This window comes from Rhinolophus ferrumequinum, chromosome 3, assembly GCF_004115265.2.
Source record: "Rhinolophus ferrumequinum isolate MPI-CBG mRhiFer1 chromosome 3, mRhiFer1_v1.p, whole genome shotgun sequence".
Lineage (NCBI taxonomy): Eukaryota > Metazoa > Chordata > Mammalia > Chiroptera > Rhinolophidae > Rhinolophus > Rhinolophus ferrumequinum.
Window position 1 is genome coordinate 7,992,903 of NC_046286.1, and position 21,337 is coordinate 8,014,239.

Here is a 21,337-nt window from a genome sequence, read left to right on the forward strand (position 1 = left end):
CACAGGTGGAAACTGCCCACGTCTGTCATTGGGTGAATGGAGAAACAAATTGTGGTTTATCTATACCAGGGGTGTCCAAACTTTTTTCAGCGTTTTTCACCAAGGGCCATATGCGGTAAAATACACAAACATCCGGGCCACTCACTGGAGGTGAAGTACGTATTGCCTCACCTGGTTTATTTAAGTGAACTAAATATATTTTTGGAATTTGCTGCGGGCCAATTAACAGTGGATCATGGGCCACAGTTGTCCCGCGGGCCACAGTTTGGACACCCCTGCTCTATACAGTGGAATATTATTCAGCCATTAAAAGGAATGAAGTACAGATTTATGCTACATGTAATATGGATGGACCTCATGAACATGCATGCTAAGTGAAAGAAACCAGACATGAGAGGTCACGTATTGTGTGATTCCATTTATATGAAATGTACAGAATAGGTAAATCCATAAAGACATGATTCAGATCGGTGGTTACCTGGGGCAACAGGGAGTAGGAATGGGGAGCAACCGCTTAACAGGGCAGAGTTTCCTTTTGGGTGATGAAAATGGTTTGGAACTGAACACAGGTAGTGGTTGCACAACATTATAAATGTACTAAATGCCACTGAATTGTTCACTTTTAAATGCTTAATTTTATGCTGTGTGAATTTCACTTCAATGAAAACTACAGGTATATTATTCATTAAAAGTTTGACTGAATCTTTTGATGTATTTGGTACGTGGTCACTTTTCATAATCATCCAGGAGACACTGTTCTCAGGTTTCAGTGTTGAGTTTGATACATTTTCGTTCTGGACCCACTTATTACATTCTTTTGCTTTAGAAATAAGTCTCATTTTTCTAACTCGGGGTGTTAATTAAGTTGCTGTAAACATAACAGAATTAAAAAAAAGTTTTTCCCTCCGAGAATTCACAAGTCACATACTTTTAGGAGGGGGCTTTACTAAGGAGAGGCAAAGGTCTTCCTTTGGTCACATCAGTACATTGTTTGTAATTACTTAGTCTACTTTCAGTTCTTAATTAGAAGTGGTGCTTATTTTTGTACCCTTTTTAGGAGACAAAATATCCGAATGAAGGGGGAAAAATGGTATCTCATGCATATCAAATGAGGAAGAGAATTTCTCTGAATGCTTTTCTTTTTTGAAACTTGAATTAATATTGCACTCAGATTCCTAAAAAAAAAAAGTTACATGAAAAAAATCATGATTGCGTCATTCTTGTGAACTCAATCTTTTTTGTCTGTTTTGTTCTTATGAAATATTTAGTTATGCTGAATTAGTGGTATTTATAACTACAAAACATTAGCCTTTAAAGAGAAGATGAGTCTGACAAATAACTTGCTTACTCATCTTTTAGCCAGTCTCACCCATATAGGGAATATTACTCAGCCATAAAAAGGAATGAAGTAACTGATTCATGCTGTAACATGGGTGAACTTTGAAAACATGGTACATGAAAGAAGTCAGTCTCAATATTGTATGATTCCATTTATAAGAAAGGTCTAGAATAGGCAGTTCTACAGAAACAAAGTGGAGTGGTGGTTTCCTGGGGCTGAGAGTGGGTGAGAGGGTATGTTATTCTTTAAATGAACTGTATCATGTGTGAATTATGTATATCTCAATAAAGCTTACCAGAAGACATGACATAGTACTTAAATTACAAATTATTAACAAATCCTTTCCCAGATCTACTTCAAAATCCAGTTCATGGAAAATTCTTCATTTCTGTCCCCATAAACACTCATGAATCCAATTTATACTGGACCATTTCATACCTGATACACTGTTTTTGTAATTTTTCCTTATGAATCCTTCTTCTCCAGACCCAAGTCCTAGAACAGCTTCCTTTACGCCCTGTGTCAGCATTGTAATGGAGGGCGTGGTTTACCCACAGTGTACATTAGGAAATGCTTGGCAACAACGGAAGGACTCAGTGTGCTTACATAGCCTTTTACTTCTGCATCACATTATGGATTATGGAAGCATTATATGTATTATTTTAAGATCTCTCTGTAGATGAGCCTGAAATGCTTTCAAAATTCGACAGTGGACATCTCCCATCTACCATGTGTGGTAGGTATTATGGCTCTATTTTAATATAATAGCCTAACTCTGTGTGTGTGTGTGTGTGTGTGTGTGTGTGTGTGTGTGTGTGTAATACAAATCTAGACTTCTCTCTCAAAGTATGGGTGCTCTATTTGGGAAGCAAATTTAGTCTTAGTTCCTGCGTACACATTAGCTAGTTTTTTCTCTTACAGATGAAATTCCAGGTCCAAGTTTTTTAATTGATTAATGTTTACTAAATAGGACTGGGTTTACTGACCTGTTTTCTTTTTGAACTAAGTAAATTCCTATCCCCTTTCATAAATATTTTCCCCAGTCCCAGAAGAGAAATCTTCGAAAGCCTGTTCCAGGGCTCTAAGGACATGGGCTCTCGTGATGAGTAATGAACAAATGAGCACATGGAAATGGTATTGTTATGTGAGGACAAGCATCCGTCAGTCCCACAGAAAAGGGATAGTTAAGAGAGTAAATTACGGTGATTTTCTTCCATGTCCTTTCACCTTCTGCTTTTAAAATATTTCTCATAACTATAAATACAGAGAGCCTTTTAAATGCTTCATTGTTTACAAGTACTTGGTTCTCCTTCAGTCCTTATTTAGAAACCCCATGCTGAATTTTCATGGAATTTTTAAGGTCCTCAAACAAAACCAAGGAGTTTTGAATAGCATATGGAGATACCTTTTTTCCAAGGTTAAGTCTTCCTTTTGCAAGTATATTTGAGGTAGCAGCTTGCCCTTTTAAAGGTACCTCTTTTTAATAGAGCATTTTTAATAGAATATATTGTTTAGCTGCCTTGGAATTAAGTCTATAAAATATTAATGAATGTACTAAGGCTTGAAAGACCCAGCAGTGTGTGTAACTTATCTGGCTTTCAGAAGCTCAGAGAGAGAGAGTAGCAAGGAATCAAAGCAAAATTTTGAAGAAAAACTTTTTCACGGCTGGCTGCCTTGGTAAGTATAAAATATTAATATTTTTACAAAAGGCTGATGCTCTCAGCAGAGGCTTTGAAAACAATCTCAATATCTTAGGAGGGTGGGAGTATGATAGGGCGAGTGGAAGACTGACTCAGCAAAACATCTCAGGGAGCCCTCGGTCACAATCCCAGGTAGGAGCACGCTGATCTCATCGGAGCTGCCCTACGTGGAGCTTGATTTTGTTTTCTCAGATTCGCATGGGCCCCTTGTTGCAAAGACTGGAAGACATTGCTTTTCAGGCTGGAGGTGGTTAACCTACATTCCCCAGGGAATTAATTGCTTGCTCCCCCCAAGTTGTCACTTCATGTGGGAGAGCACATTCCTTACCTAATGTCTGAAAATTGTCTTCAGGGCCTTATTTCTTGGAGCTGTGTAAGCCTGCCTTTAGCCAGTATCCCAGGAACACTGGATCAAGCCTGGGAACGAGGCTGTCCCTTCCCTTCCTCTGTTTTGTAATTGGTGCCTCCTGAAATTTAGATTTAAGAGCACATAGTCATGTGGCATACCTTTCTTTTTTTTTTTTTTTTATGGCATACTTTAGCAATGTATGTGAATGAGAAAACATGAGTCTCTAGCCTCAATTATAAATTTTGGGTAGGATTTGTTGGACTTAAATGTCTGTGTGGTATGTTAAGAGGGTTTTAGGTAAACATTACAGCAAATTTTCTGTATAGTATTGCAATTAAAAAAATATTTCTCTCCATCTTTTTTTTTTTAAAGTCATCTCTGGATAACCTTAGTAAACTACAATTAGACTGTTCAGTGGTCTGTATTCCAAGCTGGTATTTATTGTCGAGTCAAGATGTCTTTTTTCCAAGTTAATTTCCTCAGACAACTGCACATCTGCTTGATTAGGTTCAGAAGGTGATGATGTCCCATTACAACTAAAGCTTGTGTGACTTACGGTATTATGATAGTAGGGAATCCATTTACTGACCTCTCCTTAACAGTGTGGCGACAAAATAAGGTGCAAGGTAATGGGCCAGCGAATAAGTTCCAAGTTGCAGCTTTTTACCTTCCCATGGGATTTTGGCCTGGCTTCTGGTTTATCATGGATAGACTTCATACATTTCATGTAGAATTCCATTATGGAGGATAACTAGGTGACTTAGCTTTTTCCTTTCTTTATGAAGAAAGCATCGAGCAGAATAGCGAACTCCAAATCAAGCTCTGTTTTCTGCTCGTAGGGAATTGTGTTAATGAACTGTGATTAGGTGTATTTTCAGTGAGGTTGACCTTGTCTCTCGTCACAGACACCTCTGGACCATCTTGATTGAGCCTTACTTAATAGCACGTGATGAACTGGAAAGTCAGTGGGACACAAATCTTCAGTCTTGGGCCTGGCTAGCGGTTTCAGTTTTATCTGAACTCCTACCTTGAGAAAATTAGGGTTTCTAGAGGAAGCCTTTAGGGTTCTAGGAGCCTTCTTTACTCATCTTCTTTAACACAGTACAGTTTTTTCAAAATGTTTCCATCATATATCCACAAACTATTGCAGGTTGCTATCACCACCTGTTCGCTTCTTCCTTGTTTGTGCACTTTTTCCTTGAAAACCTAGTTACTCTGTAATCATATACTTGGATTTCACTACAACTTTCATTCACCTCCTGACTAGCTGCCTCAATACGTACTACAGTTTCAGGTTCATCTTCCATAACTGGTATTCTTCTGTTCTTCCCTGGATCTGCGTTTTATGCTTCAAACCTCAGCTTCTTAGCTAGTGACGCCACTATGCTCAACCCTTTCTTTTCTTACTTTGCTCTTCTGGAAACGACAGACTCCCCTTAGTATGTTCAGTCTGTCCTCTGTTCAAGGTCAAGTTGCAAACCTGTCTCAGTTCCGGAATTTTTCCTGGCTGCAGAGAGCAAAGTGTTCAGACTTTGGAGTCCAACAGGCTTGTATCTGACTCTGCCACTCTCTAGCTCTATGACTCAGCAAATTTCCTAACCTCCGTAAGCCGTAGTTTCTCCAACTGTAAATGGAGATAATTATAATAAATACCTCAGAAGGTTATTGGTTAATCGAAATAGCACTAATTGCCTAATAGAGTTCCTGCCTAGACATTTTAATACATTTTAATGTATCTACTTTGTTATACATATATATTTTACATAATTTGAATCCTACTTAATTTTGTATCCTGCATTATTTAATGTAACATATCATGAGCATTTACCCATGTTAATATGAGAATGCTAATAATTCTGTTATGGAGTATATTGCAGTATAATCAATATAATACGTTATAATAACAATTCCATTTTATAGCAAAAGTAATCTTTGAAACTATTCTTAGTGGTGGTATAATAATCCAGGCTGTATGGTCATGTTATACTTTAATCTTTTTTTTTTCATTGAGCATATGAACTGTTTGAAAGTTTCACCAGTAGAAATAACCTTGTAGAGAAGGTCTGTGAGAAGTCTTTGAGATAGTTCAGTTGTATCAGAAATACCACTTGGGCTGTGTTCAGTGGTCACAGAGATGTGGTGGGAAGGGCCATACAGGACAGAACAAATTCCAGGGCGACATGGACCTCATTGCCCAGAAGAGAACAGAACTCGGAGCACCCCTTCCTTTAAAACGTACTGAGGAACTACCGGTGAAGGCAGAAGTCTGCATTGTTTTCAAAAGGTGTTTGATAAACATCTGCATCTCTTTTAAAAGCTAGAATTAAAGGCAACTGAGAAAAGTTGCTTATCTAGGTTGGTGCAAAGATAATTATGGTTTAAAAGGTTAAATATAATTTCAAAAACCGCAATTACTTTTGCACCAACCTAATAACTGGAGCAAAATGATAACCAAGGAAAGCCCAAAGAAGTCCCTGGATTTAGTTCAGCTCAAGTACCTGCAAAGTAGGAGCCATGTCTTATCTTAACTGAGAATATAGCAAACTTCTTTGCTTTTGATTGAATTAATTTATTATTATCCAAATCTAGGCTCTAGAAAGTAAAGGTCAGACCTGGTTTTGTGGATGCGAGTTTACTGTGCAGAGCCTCTGCGTGCTGCCACTCTGTGTAAGACTAACCTTGGTTGTCTGGCCAAAATGCTAATACAAAGGCTGTTATATCATAGTTACTTTGTTGGCAAAAAAGTATCCTTTTGGTGTAAAGCTAATGAGAAGCTTATTGAAAGGATGTGGAAACGTAGTAGCTGAAAAATTTAAACACTTTAGCCAAAATATCTGCAAGTAAACCCTTATCTCCAAGAGTAGATTTCCTGAGATCTAAGTTTGAAATAATTTATTTAGATCGAATATGAGAAGATAGGAAAACACTTAGTTTGGCTTTAGTTTCTCTTTATAGAAACTAAACTTCATATAACATAGACTATAATGAGAAAAGGGACATAGACTTCAGGGATAGAAAATATCAGTCCAATTTTGACAGTCTTCATTGTTTTTGGTTTTTTTTAAGGTGGGAATTTTGCCTTTCTGTGTGTAATTCAAGTTGAAATGTTTTTCTAGCTGGAGTTTATATCATCGCACCAGCCGCTTGTTTGATCTAGTTAATGGAACTTGTATTTATAGCAATGTGCTCCTCCTTACCTCATTGGGAGACCAAGTTTGTCCTTCATAGGAGGCTCACAAGGGATGGTGTATAGGCTGCTCCAACCAGGCTATTAGAGCAGCATGTGTGTGACAGCCAGTAGCGTAGAGCAGCAAGTCAGCTGTGTCTGGAAGGATTATTTACCCTTCCATTTACTCACAGTCGCCATTTGTGCTGAATTATACGTGCCAATCCACAGTCCGTTTTCTGTGGTAATGCACTATACTCATTACACAATTAGCACCCGTGCCTTGAGTTGAAAGTCCTTTCATTTTGTTTTACTGGTAGTCAAGAAGCAGGTAGATTTTCATGTTCTTTCTAGAAGCCTTTCAGGGATGGCTCAGTCAATCACAGGACACTTCTATAACAACTCTCATGGCATTCATCTAATGGCACTTGGCAAAATAATGAAAATTAATAGCTTTAGATATTTAAGCTAGCAGAGTTAAAGCTTTTGTTTAACCTACTAGACACTTGCAAAATAAGTTTTATTTTGTAAATGACTTAAAATTCTAGGATTAAAAAATAGAATTTCTAATGAAAGAATATTCTGCATTGATTTTCTAACCTTCCATCCCCTTTGGGATCTGAAAAAGCATTAATACAAAGTTGGCCTTTTTTACTGAAACAGTAATCCTCAGCTTGTTAAAACAGATTTGAATTTACCGGTTATGTTTTACATCGAATTTCAGCTTTTGTGTGAACTCAGATGTGCCCAACTGCATACTTCATTGTTTTTATTTAGTGAAATAAACTAGTCCCTCCCCTTTCTTTTTGTATAAAGCTTTTACTTTCCCCACTTCCACCCTAGCCCATATGAGAAATGGGGATGTTAAAATAAAGAAAATCATCCAGAATAAGAAAGGGGAAAGTCCATTGAGATTTGGTCTAATAGACCCAGGCAAAATCTGCTTTGATAAAAGGCCACCCAATACATTATAATGGAGTGTGCCACCCTTCTTTAGTTATTTTATTAGGGGAAAAAAAGAAGTATTTTGTATATCCATTTCAAGGACTAAGGAACATCTAAAAAGAACTACTGCAAAGCCAGCAGAGGGAGCATATCTTGTGTATGCTGAGTTGTCTTGAAAATATGCAGTGTCGTTTTTTGTTTTTTCAAAGATTTTTATTAAAAATATAACTAACATAATATTTTATTAGTTTCAGGGGCACACCAGAGTTACTCAACATTTACACATATATATCTAAAGAAGTGATCCCCATGATAAGTCCAGCAACCGTCTGACACCATACCATGCTATCACAATATTATTGACTATATTCCCCAGGCTGTACGTTACATCCCAATGACTTGTTTGCTTTATAGCTGGAAATTTGAACCTCAATTCCCCTTCACCTTTTCCCTCTTTTTAAATTTTCAGTTACAATTGATATTCAATATTATTTTATATTTCAGGTGTACAGCATAGTGGTTAGACATTTATATAATTTAAGAAGTGATTCCCCTAACTAGTCTAGTACCCACCTGGCACTATACAGTTATTACCATACCATTCACTACATTCCTTATGCTTTACTTTATATCCCCATGACTACTGTGTGTAACTACCAATTTGTACTTCTTAATCCCTTCACCTTTTCCACCTTGCAACCCATCCCCTCCCATCTATCACCCCAGCAAATCTGATACCATACGTAGTTATTACAGTATTACTGACTATATTCCTTATGCTATACCCTGCATCCCTGTAACGACTTTTTAACAATCAATTTTTACTTCTTAATCCCATACCCTTTTTTTCACCCATACTTCCAACCCCCTTCCCATCTGGAAACCATGAAAATGTTTTCTGTATCTATGAGTTTGTTTCTGGTTTTTTTGTTTGTTTTGTTTGCTCTTTAGATTCCACATATAAGCTAAATCACATTGGTTCTGTCTTTCACTGTCTGACATACTCCACTCAGCACAACACCTTCCAGGTCCCTCCATGCTTCCACAGATGGCAAGGACCCATTCCCTTCCATGGCTGAGCAATATCCACTGTATATATGCACCACCTCCTCTTTATCCATTCATCCAATGATGGACATCGAGGCTGCCTCCACATCTTGGCCATTGTAAACAATGTCCCCTCGAAGTAGTGTTTTGGGTTTCTTCAGATAAATATCCAGAAGTGGGATTACTGGGTCCTTCTTTGTCTCTTGATACAGCCTTTGTTTTCAAGTATATTTTGTCTGTTTCATTTAAGTATTGCTTCCTCAGCTTTTTTTCTTTGTTTCTATTTTCGTGAAATACTTTTTCCATCCCTTTACTTTCATCTGAAGTGAGTCTCTTGTAGGCAGCATATGTAGGGTTTTTGTTTTCTTACCATTCAGCCCTCCTATGTCCGTTGAGTAGAGCATTTAATCCATTTACAGTGGAAGTAATTATTGATAGATATGTAGTTACTGCCATTTTATTGTTCATTATTTGGTCTTTATTTTTTTTCCCCAGGCTTAAAGAAGTCTCTCTAACATTCCTTATAACACTGGTTTGGTGATGATGAACTCCTTTAGCTTTTTCTTGTCTGGGAAGATCTATATCGGTTCCTTTGATTCTAAATGATAGCTTTGCTGGGTAGAGTAATCTTGGTGGTAGGTCCTTGCTTTTTCATCATGTTAAATATTTTTGTACCAATCCCTCCTGGCCTGCAAAGTTTCTGTTGAGAAATCAGCTGACACTCTTAATGGGGGCTCCCTTATAAGTTACTGGTTGCCTTTCTCTTACTGTTTTTAGGATTCTCTCTTTGTCTTTAACCTTTGCCATTTTAATTATAATGTGTCTAGGTGTGGGCTTGTTTGGGTTTGGGACTCTTCTCGATTCCCGGACTTGTATGTCTATTTATTTTGCCAGATTAAGAAAGTTTTCAGCCATTATTTCTTAAAATAACTTGCCACTCCCTTGCTTTCTCTCTTTTCCTTCTGGTACCCTTATGATGCGAATGTTGTTAAATTTGATGTTGTCCCAGAGGTCTCTTAACTGTCCTTATTTTTTTTATTCTTTTTTCTTTTTGATCTGATTGGGTATTTAAAATTACCTTGTCTTCCAAATCGCTTATTGGATCCTCTGCTTCATCTAGTCTGCTGGTGATTCCTTCTAGTGTTCTTCGTTTCAGTTATTGTATTCTTCACTTCTGACTGGTTCTTTTTTATGGTTTCTATGTCCTTTTTTATGCTTGCTGTCTCTCTGTTGGAGTTTTCACTACGTTCCTTGAGCATTCTTATAACGATTGTTTTGAACTATGTCTCTGGTAGGTTGCTTACCTCCATTTCATTTAGTTCTTTTTCTGGATTTTTCTCCTGTTCTTTCATTGGGGATATATTTCTGTGTTTCCTCATTTTGGCTTCCTCTCTCTGTGTGTGTTTCTATGTATTAGGTAGATCTGCTATGTATCTCAGTCTTGACTGGTGGCCTTATGTAGTAGGTTTCCTGTGGGGCCCTGGCACAGTCTCCCTGGTCACCTGCTCCAGGAGTGTCCCTTGTGTGGGTTGTGAGTGCCTTCCTGTTATAGTTGAGCCTTGATTGCTATTGCATGTCAGTGCGTGGGATTGGCCCTCAAGCTGATTGGCTGTGAGGTTTGGCCATATCCACAGTTTACAGGCTACTGTGTGTGGGGCTTACCCCACTGAGTGGTATTTGTTTGCCTCATTGGGTTCTGGTGCCGGTTGAGACCGCCCTTTGTGTGTGTCATTTCTGGGGCTAATTGGGCAGTGCTCTGCTGTGGTCTGAAGCCAACCCACAAGTATGTTGGTTCTGGGTTCTTTTGCGAGGAGCTCTGGTGCAGGTCCCGGTCAGCCACAGCTTGTGACCAGCCAGGGACTACCTGATAGGAGCTACAAAGTGATCCGCAGTTGTTCACTGCCTGTTCTAAACCTGGAGGCACGTGGGAGAAGTCACACTGTGAACTGAGGGCAGCTACCACCAATACCAGGCATGGAGTAGCTCCACAAAAAGCCAGGACATCCAGAGACCTGCTGCCACCTCCCTTAAAGATTCAGCCACTGATAAAGCCTTGTCTCAAGGAGTCACTACAGTGGGAAGAGTTGTAGTCACCAGGTTAATGTAGACTCTGGTTTGGTGCCAGTGCTGAGTCTGGAGCTACTCAGCAAAAGTCTCAGAGCTCACCGAGGCCATTCTCCACCTGCCTGGGGCCCACGGACTTGCATAGTTTTCCACGAAAGAGTGCAGTGTGTGTGGGGCTGGCTGCTTGAGAGAAAGTGCCTCTGGAGTTGGGGGAGTTGGGCGGGGTGGGGTCCCAGTGAAGCTCACCAGACCAATTCAGATTCACCTTGGCCATGGGCATGGGGGGAGGGCTTAACAGGAAAGATGGTGCCTGCCTGCCAGCTGCACTGGAGGATGACCCTACACAGGGAAAATGGCGACTGACCTCCAGCCCTTTCCTTGAAGTCACATATTTCAGTCTGCTCCTGTATGCTTCCAACACGCCTCCAAAACTCCCTCCCTCCCCCAAAGTCACCATCCCTCCACCAGAGCCCAGGGTGAGTGGGAGTGAGAGAGTTTGTGCACAGGCCCTTTCAGAGGACATCTGGGTTTCCCGAGCCTTCTGTCCCATCCCGGATGGTGGAATCCCATTTTTCACAGCCAGATTTGTGGGAGTTCCTCTTTCCGGTACCAGTACTCTGGGCTGGGGAGCCTGGTGTGGGGCTGGGGTCCCTTGCTCCTTTGGGGGGAAACTCTGTGGCTGAGATGTCCCTTCTAACTCTCAGCCCACCACACAGAGGTTTGGAGCCAGTCGGTTTCTTATCTCCACTCTTCCTACCTTCTTGATGTGGCTTCTTTTTTATATCCTTAGTTATAAAACTTCTGTTCAGCTAGACTTCAGGTGGTTCTCCAGGTTGATTGTTCTATAATTTATAAAGTTGTAATTTTAATGTGTTCACGGAGGGAAGCATGCACGGTGCTTACCTCTTCCACCAGTTTGGATCTCCTCTTGATGAAAGAATGAATCCAGTGTCTTTTTAAAGATTCTTGACCAAAGTAACTAAAAATAAACAAGGTCATTTTTCCAACATGGTTTCAAAGTTGATAGTAATAAAACCAGAAGGAAAAAAATTTTTAAAATTCTCTGTCAGAAGCTGATAACAGGTCTTTTCACCAAATAGAGACTTCAGGTATGTGTAAAAGTATCAGTTCTAAAAAATAGTTCTCAAAAATAGACTGGCTTTACTAGGCATTTTATAAAGTTGACTTAAACTTTTAAAATAATTAAATTTAACAACCAACAAGAATTGTCATTTATTTACTGAGTGGTATTTATTTTAGTTAAAACATTTAATTTGATAAATACAATAATACAATTTGTTTAATACTACTCCCTAAAAAGAATTTTTTAAAAGTATTATACAGTAATGAACTCTGTTGAACTTGTGGGTTTAATCTTCAAACTGTATCATAGTGTAAAAACTAAATAAGGCAGGTTACAATTTATAATCTTGGATTCCTCAGGGAAAATAACTGCAGTAGTAAAACTTCATGTTTATTGCTGGACTGACTTAAAATCAAATCTTGTAAGTTAAGCATGGCACTGATTGATAGAAGGTTTACCTCTCTTCACCAGTGTTACCAAACCAGTTACTCCCCTTGGGGAATTTCACCTCTCTGGGGACCATATGCGTGCTTTAAGGAAATCACTTCCCAATATGATGATGATTATTCTTTCAATCCACAGTTGCTTTCTTGCGTTCTGTTTGTGTTTATCCCTCATTAGCTTTGTGACTTGAGAGATTACTTAATCTCTGTGCGCCTGTACTTCCTCAAAACAGGAGAAGGCAACTAGCCTCACTACCTGATCCTTGGTATGCAGTTGCTCAGTGAACAGGTGGTAGTGGTTGTTTTGAGTTGTTAATCCTCACACAGGCATTAGTTTCTCTGCTCTGATGCTATGTGCACACCTCTTCTTCAGCTGTTAGGTTGGTGCAAAAGTAATTGCAGTTTAAAAGTTTAAAAATAATTGCAAAAACCAAATTACTTTTGCACCAACCTAATAAATCAAACAAGAATATATATCTTGAGAATCTTTCTTTTCAGTAGACTATTTTTGGAGCAGTTTTAGGTCCCCAGCAAAATTGAATGGAAGGTACAGAGATTTTCTGTATATGCCCCCTGCCGCACACGTGCACCACCTCCCCCATTATCCCCCACCAGAGTGGTACGTCTGTTATAACTGATAACCCTACATATACGTCATTATCACCCAAAGTCCATAAGGCTCACTTTCGGTGTTGTGTGTTATGGGTTTGGACAAATACACAGGGATACATACCCACTATTACAGTGTGAAGAGGTTTCACTGCCCTAAAGCTCCTCTGTGCTCCACCTACTCGTCCCTCCCTTCCCTGGCAACCACTGACCTTTTTCCTGTCGCCATAATTTTGCCTTCTCCAGAACATTACATAGTTGGAATCATATAGTATGTAGCCTTTTCAGATTGGCTGCTTTCACTTACGTGTTTCCCTGAAAATAAGACCGGGTCTTATATTAATTTTTGCTCCAAAAGACGCCTTAGGGCTTATTTTCAGGGGATGTCTTATTTTTTCATGTACAACCATCTACATTTATTCAAATACAGTCATGTCATCTTCTTCTGGAATATTGTCATAACGTACTAAATGCATCCGTCTGGCTGACGATCTTAACTGGGGCTTATTTTCGGGGTAGGTTTATTTTCGGGAAGATATGGTAGTAATATGTGTTTCTTTTCATGGATCGATAGCTCATTTATTTTTACCGTGTTTCCCCGAAAATAAGACCTAGCCGGACAGTCAGCTCTAATGCGTCTTTTGGAGCAAAACTTAATATAAGACCCAGTATTATATTAATTATGTTATATATATTATATTGTATTATACCCGGTCTTATAGTAAAGTAAGGCTGAGTCTTATATTAATTTTTGCTCCAAAAGACGCATTAGAGCTGATTGGCTGGCTGGGTCTTATTTTCGGGGAAACACGATGGCACTGAGTAATATACCATTGTTTGGATGTGCCACAGTTTATTTTGCGATTTACTTACTGAAGGACATTTTGGTTGTTTCCATGTTTCGTCACCTTTGAATAAAGCTACTATAAAGTTTATACTTCAGTATGCAGACTTTTGTATGGACATAGTTTTCACCTCCTTTGGGTAAATACCAAGGAGCATGATTGCTTGGATCCCCTGGTAAGAGTATGTTCAGTTTTGTAAGAAACGACCAAACTGTCTTCCTAAGTGGCTCTATTATTTTGCATTCCCACTGGCAGTGAGAGAGAGTTCCTGTTGCTCCACATTCTTGCCAGCATTTGGTATTTTCAGTGTTCTGGATTTGGACCGTTCCAACACGTGTATAGTGATGTCTTGTTTTAATTTGCATTTCCTTGACGACATGTGATATGGAACATCTTTTCATATGCTTATTTGCCATCTGTGTATGTTCTTTGACAGAGGTGTCAGTTAAAGTCTTGGCCCTGATTTTAATTGGATTGTTTGTATTCTTACTATTGAGTTTTAAGAGTTCATTGTGTATTTTGGATAACAGTCCTTTATCAGATATGTCTTTTGGAAATACTTCTCCCAGTCTGTGGCTTATCTTCTCATTCTCTTGACATCGTCTTTTGCAGAGCAGAGATTATTAATTTTAATGATGTCAGATTTATCAGTCTTTTTTTCATGGGTTGTGCCTTGGTGTTGCATCTAAGAAATCATCAAACCTAAGGTCATCTAGACTTTCTATCTTGGGAATCTTGAAAGAGAAAGGAAAGAGTGATAGCTATGGGGTCAAGATCAAAAGAGCTTTTGTTTGGATTCCAGCTTGTATCATGGGAACAGATTTTAGCATGTTTATATGCGATGGTGAGGACCCAGCACATGGGGAGCGTCGAAGGGGGGCTAGTCGGCTCGAAGTGGCTCAATGCACCTAGTGTATCAGTATTTCTAACAGAATTTGTCAGTCTAGGTTAGGAGCAGATGGTGGGACTGACCCAGGGTAGGGTTGGTTTGATTGCAGACCTAGGGAACAGAAGACAGGGTTGCAGTAGAATTAGGGATCGGTGCCAATGATCCAAATAATGGACTTTAGGAGTTTGCTGGTTGGATAAGGGTGTAAGAATGGAAAGAAGCTGGTTACTTAAGTGGAGCTGGGGAAGAAAAGAACAGTAGGAATAAAGGAAAGGAATACAGACTGGAAGGAAAGTAGATTGTGGTTGGAGTATGTGGTGGTGAGTTTCAGGTTTTCTGAAATGGGTCGTTTGGGGGTCCTGAGGGTCAAGTTATTGCCTTGGGAATGGTTAGTTGAAGTAGAGTGATAAATGCCATTAGAAATGAGGTGAAGGCCCTTGGTTGTTTCTATTTTGGGGAGTTTGTCTGCAGGATAAGAACAAGGTAGCAGTTCCCATTTCTTCGGTTTACTATGTGCTGTGAGTGCTCTGTGTGCCTGCCATGCATTAACAGAAAGTCAGATTTGGACCCTAAATACAGCGTCTCTAGCCCTAGAATTAGGTTCAATATAGGAAAATAGGAAATAGTCCATTTTCTGAGAAATTTCAGGCCGTTCATCATGTTTTAAGAAATGATCGCGGAATGTTTCAGTGAAATCGGGTGTGCAGAGACAATACTGTCATTTAATACAGAGAAGCACACTGGTCCCTCTACTGACCTTTAAAATGTACAGGAGGAGCCACCACCCTTTTTGCGTGGTGAGTCCTTTCCTTCTTTTGTTTTATGTCTAAAGAGCAGGAAAATGAGCACCATTTGCACGTTGTGTAAGTCTGTCAAGATTTGTATAGCTCACAAACAAATGAACCATAAAAGTGTCTGATACAGACTGTGCCCAAGAATTTTTTAATTTTATTTTATTTTTCTTACCAGTTTCTAAAGTAACTTTCCTAACTGCTATGGGAACTGTAACTATGGGCAACTTTAAAAATCATTTTACTCTTCTTAAAAAAGAATATGCTTTTCTTAAGAAATTCTTGCTTTAGCCACTTGTTCTTGCAATTTATTATTTTTATTATGCTTTATTTCAGAAGAGTTGAGCACTTAAATTCAGTCACACATATATCTTCTGAGAGACTGAGTGAATATCAACAATTAGAATTTAAATTCATTTAATTATTAATGATCATTTTTTGCTTAGATATAACCAAATATGAATTATAATGGATATTTCATAGATAATATAAACTAGAACCAATCTAAGTAAATGTTTTCTACCTGTGATTAGAGGCACTACATTCTTTGTAGGTTTTCTTCTGTCGTTTTTAAATATAATCAGGTTTGAAATTTCCTGTTAAATGTACAGCATTGTTGGTCGCTTGCCTTACATCTGATTCATGCTATTAAATAGTCAGAATTGAATGGAAATTAAATTTTTACACCTCCTGAGACTAGCGTAAAGTTGATTTCATGTTGACCTTTGGAGTTCATAAATATAGGTCAGCTTTTCTTTCATGGTGGTTTTTTTGACACTTTGATGCATGGGGTTATGGAAATTTTGTACATGTATTAAAATTGTCCTTTTTCCTTGGTGAACTAAAATTGAGTTGAGGTATGTAACTCAAGAGCAGTAAGAATTTAAGTGCTTTTGCATAAGAAGACATCTTCACATGTGACATCCTTAAACTTTCAGTTATGTTTGTTTACTTTGTAAACTCATTTTCAAAATATATAATTATAGCCAAGGCATTTTTCTCTGTACCTCTTTTTAGCAAAGATTTTCTTCCTTCTACTGCCCTAGTTTTGCTTCTTCAGGGATGCCTCATGGTTTCTAAGCAACCAAGATGATACATGGCTGGGCATGTATGTCCAGCATTTAAGTGATGCTGTATTTACCTTTGAAACCCTTAGAAATAATCCTCAAAAAGTGGGAGGGTGGTACATTTTGTAATGTACTCACGCTTGAGTTTTCAGTAGTATTTGTATTTAGACACAATAAATTTACGTTGCTTAATTATTAATAGTATAAGAAAATTCTGCATAAATATAATTCTTACTGTAAAAATTTCTGCATTTTCTTTCCCTGTAATACAAACTGTTATATAAACAGCGTTGGGTCATTTAAGAACAGAGCAAATATACCACTAATCGAGGAAAGGTGCAGATTATGTCATATCCATGTTTTAATTTTCTAGAAATAGTTCAGGGTGGGAATTTCTGGAATAGCTGTGTAAGAAGGTTAGTGGACGCTCTCCCCAGTGAAACAACTGTCTACAGAAAAATATTTTTAAAAAAATTTTTAATATCTGGAAATTTTCCTAAGGGCACACAACAAATGGAGAAACACTTATTCAGTAAACAGTAGTAGATCTTGGTAAGAACAAGAGCCTGCGTCAGTTGAGTCACAACCTGCTCCCTTCCACTGCCTGTCCCAGCGCCATGTTATAGAAGCTCTACTCCAGGCAGGCGCAGCTGAGAATACGGAGCTCGTTCTTCCCCCAAATCCAAGTCTAGGGACTCAGTGTCACTGTAGGAGGGACAGGCAGCCATCATCTCTTCTCTGCCTCCAGCCCTCTATCGCAGAAGCACTTTTCTGGACATGGGGGCTTAGAGAACTGGGGCTTCCTTCCGTGACCCAGCTCCCACTCACAGGGCAAGGCCTTTGCTTCAGGCCTAACAGGCCAGAGGTGCTGGAGCCCGGCTGCCCTTGCCCCAGCTTGCTCCTCGGGCAGAGGTTCTGTACCAGGAGGGCCAAGCCCAGACGCACCAGGGTGACCCTCTGGGAGACGCACCGCTGTCCTCACCCTCTGCACCTGTGTGGTGATAGAGGTCTCGCCGTGGCAGGGATGGTGGTGGTGAAAATGTTGCCTGTATTTGGAACAAAGCCTAGAGAAGTTCATGCCTAAGGGCATCGTTAAAAACGGTGGCACAATTAAGCAGTGAAAGGTAGCTCTATGATACCAGTAGCAATAAGCAAAAATGTAAACCAGCTAGAAATTGGACGAAGTGAGGAGAAAGGGCCCTCCTGGGATCCCAGCTGTATCTCGGGACCTGGAAGGCTGTGCCCAGGCGCTCGCAGCGCACCAGTCAGGAACCGTTTGAGCAGGATGTGGAGTGGACTTGAAAGCGTTCCCCCAGCTACACACGGACTACACACGGACAAAATGGCTCAAGGGGCTTAAAGCTCACCTTAAAGCACAACCTGTGAACAAACGAGGAGGGAACAGTAACTTATTCTGACCCTGGGGGGTCCTAGAAAGCCAAGCTTAAAAAGAACACCACATCCCACATTCATCCTGGTGATATGTGAGATTGTGTGCGTGCCCAGGGCTGCGCCCTCTCTGTGGTGACCAGAGAGCCTGTGAGCTGCTATCCCTGGCTGACAGCCGGACGTCATCATAAACTCCTTGAGAAGTGAAAGCATTCTCCAAGTTACACACATATTCAGCAGTCAAGGGTGAAAACCTAATAGGCCGAGGAGGCCTGAGCACAACCTTTGGCCAAGCAGTGCTTCACTGGCCCTTGGAGTGGCCCGTACGAATCTAGGCTAATAGACAGAAAACAAAGGGAAAAGTCTGAGAAGGGATATCAGAGGCTATAAACGGCAGGATAAATAGACTTCACAGAATTAGTCCAACTAAGCCACTTAACAAATAACCATCCAAACCAAACAAGCCCCCCAAAAAGGGGGAGAGGAAGTAACCAGAGTTGATACAATATATTACCTAAAATGTCCAGTTTTCAACAAAAAGTTGCAAGACATGCAAAGAAAATGGAAAGTGTGGCCATACCCAGGACAAAAAAGCAGGCAATAGAAACTGCCTTTCAGGGGACCCAGATGTTGCACTTAGACAAAAATTCCAAATTATAACATGTTTAAAAATTATGTAATTATAAATATGTTTAAAGGAAGGTATGATTACAGTGACTCTGCATCAAGTAGAGAATATCGATAGATAGAAATTGTAAAAATTGAACCAAGTAGAAATGGAGACTTCAGAAGCTAAGTTGGTGAGCCAACTTTAACATGTAATAGCAAACATACGAATGTATTTTAAAAGGTACACTATCTGAAGCGATATCCAGAAACTGAGATCAGAATTCATTTTCTGTATAATGTATACTTTTCTCACTTGGGCAGACAACACTTTTTCTATTTAGTGTGTCTTATTTTATAAGACACCAAGTTGCTTCACAGCTTATGGAAAACATAATGTGGTTTCTGCCTAAGAAGCAGAATCTCAGCTCTACTGTGTTTCCCCGAAAATAAGATCGAGCTGGACCATCAGCTCTAATGCGTTTTTTGGAGCAAAAATTAATAAAAGACCTGGTCTCATTGTACTGTAATATAAGACAGAGTCTTATATTAATTTTGCTCCAAAAGACTCAGTAGAGCTGATTGTCTGGCTAGGTCTTATTTTCAGGGAAACACAGTAGTCATATATCCTACTGACTCAATATATGTTTCCCTTTTCTTTGAGTTATTCGATCTTTTAGGGAACAGAAAATGTGTATGTCTCCATGGCCATTTGTAGCTTAGAAATTCTTAAAGAGTTGTAAATGTAATGGGTAAGCACATGCAACGTAAGATATCAGGAAATGAGGAGAAATGTTTTTGGTATGATCTGAGTGTAGCCCTCCTGTTGCGGTTTTCCTGATGTCTGACACTAGCTAGCCATCTGGGGTTCAGCAGAACAGAATTTCTGGGAGGGTAGTTACGTGGAATTCACCTCCCAGGAGGTCAGTAAACACTGTTTCCTGCCATATTCTCATTCAGATTTTTCAGATCATGACCTGTACCACCGTGATTAGGATAAGCATGGTTGGGCATGTCAGCTAATGAAAGAGGATAGGCGTATCCATAATGCAGAAATACATTATAAATGAGACTTGACGATGCTTTTTCCCCTCTATGCCCTGGTTTCGTGCACAAATTGTAGCAAACATATTTATCCTTAAATAAGTATAATAACTTACATTCTCCTTTAGGCTGACCCAGTATTCACTTGTCTCCAGGAAGAATTTAGAGTATGTCTCGGTTCAAATTTTTGGTTCTCAAGAAAGTGTAATGGCACTTATTTAAGAAGCATTATAATCACTAATCCATCATCATTTTAAAGGTAAATACATAAATAGCTTCTTGATAAAATGTTTTTCACAGCCCAAGTCGCCCAGGTAATTAGGTGACGTTGACAGTACAATTAACTGAAAGGCACCAGCTGGTAGGTGAGCGGTGTGTGTGCGCGCACGCGCTTTAATGTAAGTAAAGGAAACCTATCGATGTCCAGAGCTGGAGGCACAGTAGCACTTCCATTGGGGGGCCGGGGCACAAGGTCACCCAGTCACTGCTGATACTCCTTAATTAGGATGAGGACTCTGGGTCCTTTAAGAAGCTCACCTTTGTTATTCTCCTGAGGGGTGGGTATAGAGGCTGTGCTCTCATGTCTCCTCCCAGCTGTTCTGGAGACCCACCAGTGACTGCCTGTGCCACCAAGTGTAGTAACTGGTAACAAACCCAGCGTACTCCTGAATGTGTACTGCAAAATGGGCGAATCACAGATTGCTTTCCCAAACTGCACATCCTAATCTTTCCTTGCAGGGAGTAACTTTTCCTTCACATGATATTAGTATGTATTATCTCCGAGGACGCTATGTGGAAGGGTGTGAGCTCATTAGTACCCGTGCCACAGCACGGAGAGGGCAGAGACTCAAAGCAGTGAGGGGCCGCACTCTGCTCCTCCCTGGGAGCCCACGTTTGGGAAGTGCGGCTTCCAGGGCTTTGAGAATTGACTGGCTGGTCTGAGTCCTCTGGGCTTAGCATCTCACCCTGTTGTTTTTCTCTGCCATGCTGCATTGAGGACCCTAAGAGTAGAAACAGCTCTGCTAACTAGAAAGCTTTATTATCCTCTAGCCTGCTTTCTGCTGTATGGAAGACAGAAGTGATACAAGCAGCGCAGCCTTTTGTTTGCAGTCAAAACAGGAGACTCTGCTTAGCATGTTGGTCCATTAGCTCTTTATGAAAGGGATCATGACTTTTTATTTCATCCAGATATTTTTAAATGGGTGAACTTGAAGCGAATTTTATCAACTAAAACTAAAGCAAATACACCATTTTAATTGGATTTGGAAGGAATGTACAAGAGAAATTATACAATAGGATATTTTTAAATGGCAAGGTTTGTCCTAGGCCTCCAGGAAGTATTCTGAGGCAGGGTCTCCAAATATGTTCATACAGGAAAAGTCAGCCGAAAGTCGAGTTCCCCTCACCCAATGCTTTCATTTTTTTTTTAAGAGGAAAAAAACGTGTTTCTGACATAACTTAGAAGGTTCAGAATTGTCACCTGTACCTTTTCAGTGTCAGTAGAACTTCATAGTCATTTGTCTTTGCCAAATAACATTCATTAGTTTCATGTTTAGATGTTATTCTGGATACAAAGGTTTCAAAGGGTTTGAAGCAAGGCACCCGAGAAAGGAGCCGAATCTCTTACCGTATAATCTGCCTGGGGCATCACTATCTCTTGAAGCTGTTGGATCAGACCCCAAGATCTGCTTGGCCTGAAGCTCCAGCTAATTGGGGTCTGGCTGTGTTTGCTTTTGAGGTAGAAGTAAAACCACGGGTGGTAAAGTGAACAGGTTTGGGTCTTTTGTTTTTAATATAAGATTAGGAGATAAAATCTAGATCCGAGTTTCTCAATCTGGGAACAGGCTATATTACCAGCGTTCCCAGTTTTCACAAGTTTGAGAAACCCTGCCTGTGTCAGTTGTCTCTTTCTCTGTTTCCTTATATTTTGTTAAGAAAATAAAAAAGGTGTGAGGTCTTA

General features: G+C 39.7%; 1 protein-coding gene across 4 annotated transcripts in view; it reads left to right on the forward strand.

The window, feature by feature from the left end:
• The window catches only part of ZFAND3 (zinc finger AN1-type containing 3), a 314,249-nt gene that overhangs the window by 192,683 nt on the left and 100,229 nt on the right, over nucleotides 1-21,337 (forward strand). Inside the window, exon 1 of one of the 4 annotated variants that reach the window (XM_033099914.1) lies at nucleotides 2,054-2,075. The exons of the other annotated variants lie outside the window; for them this stretch is intronic. Coding sequence (XP_032955805.1) covers nucleotides 2,069-2,075 — 7 coding nt within the window. The 5' untranslated portion in view covers nucleotides 2,054-2,068. Of the gene's footprint in view, nucleotides 1-2,053; nucleotides 2,076-21,337 lie in introns of those variants that run through there. 4 annotated transcript variants of the gene reach the window in all.